A 4,183-nucleotide genomic window follows, 5' to 3' on the forward strand; every position below is an offset into this window, starting at 1 on the left:
AGTGGAAAACCTAGTTGACAACCAGCTTTCACGTCTTGAACCCAAGAAGGATGAGGCACCCTTGGAAAGTGAGATATTATTAGAGTCCTTTCTGATTGAAGATCTTAATGGAATTGCTACTAGTAAGATTGTTTGTATTTAGTTTTTCTTTCCTTGGTGGGTGGGGGGCTACTAGTAATATTTGTTTGGCTCGGGCGAAATAGTTTCTCCTACATAGATGGTTGAAATTTATATGTGTATGCATTTTCTGCAAACAGAGATAAAACAAGTGTTTGAGAAGGCGGAGACAGATGACGAAGCATGCAGAAGAGGATGTCGATAAAGCCTGTCTTAGTGTTTCTAGAGATAGTGTAGTGCAGAAGGGAGTCAATGAAGGTAACCTGCAGGCGAAAGGGAGTGATCAGAGAGGTTAAAGGGAGTGTTTCTAGAAGAATGGAAGTCAAAATTGCTTAACAACTTCCCAAAACTACAGAGCATGTGTCAAATTCAATGTTGCCAAATGATTATGGATTGGAAGAAGAAGAAAAAAAACTCAAATTTTTCTTGATTATAAGGCACATGTGCATGTGCATGTGGTATTTTCCAAAAGTCCAATTCAGACATTGAAATAAACATTAGATTATTAGCAAAAGATTAGGAAATCTCAATCTTGAGAGAATTGTACGAGTCCTCCATGTGAGCTATGTCTCGATCACTGAGCTTCCTTCCTACTCCCACTCTCCCTATTTTTAAATGGATCATCCCAATTTCTTCGATTCGGTGAGTCATTAATTACTTTCTAATCAATTTCAATTGAAAGAAGAAGAAAAAAAATGGGTTGCACTGCTTCTAGGAGAAGAAAGAAGAAGCCATGTATACCGGAAATTGCCATCTATTTTCCTTCACTGCGAATTCCTGCACATTCTGATCTTCAAACATCCCTTAAACCCCTAATTCCTAAACATCTTCTAGATAGATTAACCTCTCTTCGCAATCAGATTACTCTAATATCACAGGATACATGTCTCTTCTCTTCTCTTCTCTTCTCTTCTTCCAATCTTTATTTTCATTTCTTTCATGTCAATTTCCTTTATGCTCAATGCAGGTGGATCTGCTGTCCTCGAATTAAGGCGATCACTAGACGAGTATGTGCCTCTTATTATTGGACTTACTAAAAAAGGTATTACATTTTTATTCTTCTTTCTTTCTTTCTTTATTTTCTCTCTTATCTCACTCTCCCACTTATATCTTGCAGAAAATGGTCTTGAAAACTTGGTGGAATTCAAGTGGGAAGATTTGGAAGATGGAGGAGAACATGTATGGATTTATGTTACTTGTGCTAATAAAATTTCTTCAAATACTGCTGTTTTGTTTAGTGACAAGAATTTAACTCATGATCAGGAAAACCCTGTGGCTAATTCATGGTTTGAATTATTATCCGTTCTTCATATGATGGCGATTCTAACTTTGTCCGAGGCTAACTCATTGATGATCCCCAAGGATCATTCTGGTTCAGGCATAAGACTTGTATCTTCAGGTTCATATTCTTACATCCTTGATGCTAACTAACTCATTTATAATATCTCATCAATCATCTTTTATATATTTGCATAGATTGTAAGAGGGATGCTGTTGATTTACTGCTTAAGGCAGCAGGATACTTGGAATTCTGTGTCCGGGAAGTACTAATTCACATTCCACAAGACATCAAGTACATAAAAACAAACAGATGATGGATTTGATATCCGAATTATTGTTTGTTTCTGATATTTTCTTCTTAATCAGGAAAGGGCTTTCTAATGATTTGCAAAATGGTTTACTTGAAGCTATATCCATTCAAGCATTAGGCCAGGTAGGTAATAAAAGCCAAAATTTCAATTAAACAAGTATCCAGATCCAGATGTGGAAAAATGACATTATATAGCAATTCATTCAGGGAACTGAAATTCAGTTGGGTTTAGCTGTTGAAAGTCAAAAGGCTTCATTATCAGTAAAGAGAAGGTTAGCATGTGAGCAGCTGATCTACTTCAGTCAGGTAGGTAATCAATTGAATTGACAATAAATATTGTACAAGTTGTTTATTCTTGTGGGTTTAATGTTGGCCAATAAATTATTCAGGCTTATCACTGCCTGTCAGGATGTGATCTGAATCATGAAAATGGAAAGAAGCTTCTCTGGTTCATTAAGTGGAAGTTCCTTGAATCAAAGGTTGATTGATGTTGCATTTTCTATAATTTTAATTAGTATTACTTGCATATGATATGATATGATATGATATTATCAGACTGCAGCATACTATTACCACGGCCTGATTCTGGATAAGGGTAACGAACCGGTATGTCACTTGAGTGCTGTATGTTGTTTCCTTGCTGCAGAACAACTTCTAACAGAAAGCAAAAAGGCCTGCTTAAGCTTTTGCCTTGCTGCTCCAGTCTCCAGGTTACCAAGCAATACATATACCATATTATATTTTATTCCATTAACTATATATTGACTTTGATATTTTGTTGAAAGATGCCCTCCACTTTGGGGTGCTATGAAGCACTTGCACCAGAAAATTCCTGAAGTTGCATCAAGGAAATCTCAGATGTATGCCTACCTATTAGAGGAAGAAGACAAGTCAGTGCTTTTTTCCTTCTTCTCATTTCTAATGAATTCCATTTTATAATGCTAATCAATGGACGATTCAGGGTATTGCCGGAGCTACCAGATTTCCAGTTATCTTTAAGACCAGATGATTATGTATTGCCTGAAAGAGATGAAGCATGGATCAGAGATAGATGGGAATTACAGACCCATTCCTTAAAAGAACACCTTAATGATACTCAAGATGAAATTCAGACTGAATCCTAATATTACATTCTTCTATTTCCATGTCAAAGGATACACATTTCTATAAATTTCAGATTTTGACTGAGAGAATATAACACTCCCTTCTCAATAGCATTTATTGCCCATAAAACTATATTAAAATGTCCACTCATGTAATATCTTGTATTGATAGCATTTCATAGAATGCTATTACACATTTATAGCATTTCATAATTAATAATTAAGGCCTTGCTTGTCAGGTAGGAATATATTCAATGGTTCCTCCGCTATTCCAATCCATCACAATCTCGATCACAATTTCAATCTCGTCGTAATATATCAAAATAAGCAGCACATGATACAAGGTATCCCATGTTGGAGATTTTGGGTAAATGGCTATTTAGTCCTTGATTTTGTATTGTAGCTTTATGTATCCCACATGGAAACTTATGAGTTGGTTGAAAGATTTATATTGGGTTGGGCCAAATGGGTTATTAAATTGTGCTTAGTGGGTTTACAAAATAAACCACACGCACGTGCTTGCTCGTTCGCGCGACGCTCGCCCGGACTGGGCCTGATTTTTATTTTCGTTAAGTATTTTAAACATTTTTTACTATTTCTTAAGAAGTTAAAAGCCTATCTCCACTATCCATAATTTTACTCACCCATTACGTTCTTCTCTCCACAAACGTTGTCCACTACAACGTTCGTTTTTCAATCTAAATAAAAAGCATCTCTTATCAGTTCTGAAGATACAGTTTTCCTCAATTACGAATTTCATCTCAAATACAATTTTTCTCTGGGCATTAAACTTCTTGCTGTTCCAAAGCTTCGCCCTAGAGTGCACTAGGACGGCGCTTGCTGTGTAAACCTTGGTTGACGATCGGACTTCCAAATTGCACCAGAGTCTGCCGTAATCGTTTTCAACGCAGTGGTTCTGTCCACGACACAACGTTTACACTCCGATAAGTTATTCTGTTCCTTCTTTTGTACTTACAATTTGAAAACGATTAATTCTGTCCGTCATTATCTCTGCTCTAATCTCAAAAAATATTCCCGATCTCTCTAAATTAGAGCCCTTAGACAGTCTCAACTACAAAAGATGGTCTCAGAAAATGCTTATATTTTTTGAACAATTAGACCTTGATTATGTCGTTCTGTCTGATCCCCCTGTCGACCCAAACGGTCCTGTTATATTGCTTATCGTTCAATAATACGATAACCAGTCTGCTAAATATGAAAAAGATAACAAAACAGTCAGAGGACATCTCCTTTATCATATGTCGAACCCATTGTTCGATATATTTGTGAACAAAAAGTCTGCGAAAGAAATTTGGGTCTCATTAAAAGATAAGTATGGGTCTGATGATGCTGGAAAAAGAAAATATATTGT

At 36.2% G+C, this 4,183-nt stretch overlaps 1 protein-coding gene across 1 annotated transcript; it reads left to right on the plus strand.

The window, feature by feature from the left end:
• Positions 1-812: 812 nt before the first annotated feature.
• On the plus strand, positions 813-2,832 carry LOC136222689 (uncharacterized). Its single transcript, XM_066010421.1, has 11 exons — positions 813-1,002; positions 1,085-1,159; positions 1,235-1,296; positions 1,381-1,516; positions 1,594-1,690; positions 1,765-1,831; positions 1,916-2,014; positions 2,098-2,187; positions 2,264-2,418; positions 2,494-2,598; positions 2,670-2,832. Exons 1-11 carry the CDS (start codon positions 813-815, stop codon positions 2,830-2,832), a joined length of 1,239 nt encoding a protein of 412 aa, XP_065866493.1.
• Positions 2,833-4,183: the final 1,351 nt, after the last annotated feature.

This window comes from Euphorbia lathyris, chromosome 3 (assembly GCF_963576675.1).
Source record: "Euphorbia lathyris chromosome 3, ddEupLath1.1, whole genome shotgun sequence".
Taxonomy (NCBI): Eukaryota; Viridiplantae; Streptophyta; class Magnoliopsida; order Malpighiales; family Euphorbiaceae; genus Euphorbia; species Euphorbia lathyris.

Excerpts from the sequence above, each read along its gene's own strand:
- LOC136222689 (XM_066010421.1), top strand. The coding sequence starts at position 813 with ATGGGTTGCACTGCTTCTAGGAGAAGAAAGAAGAAGCCATGTATACCG. Across the intron at positions 1,003-1,084 it reads TCTAATATCACAGGATACAT|GTGGATCTGCTGTCCTCGAA; the intron begins GTCTCTTCTCTT and ends TGCTCAATGCAG. Across the intron at positions 1,160-1,234 it reads TATTGGACTTACTAAAAAAG|AAAATGGTCTTGAAAACTTG; the intron begins GTATTACATTTT and ends TATATCTTGCAG.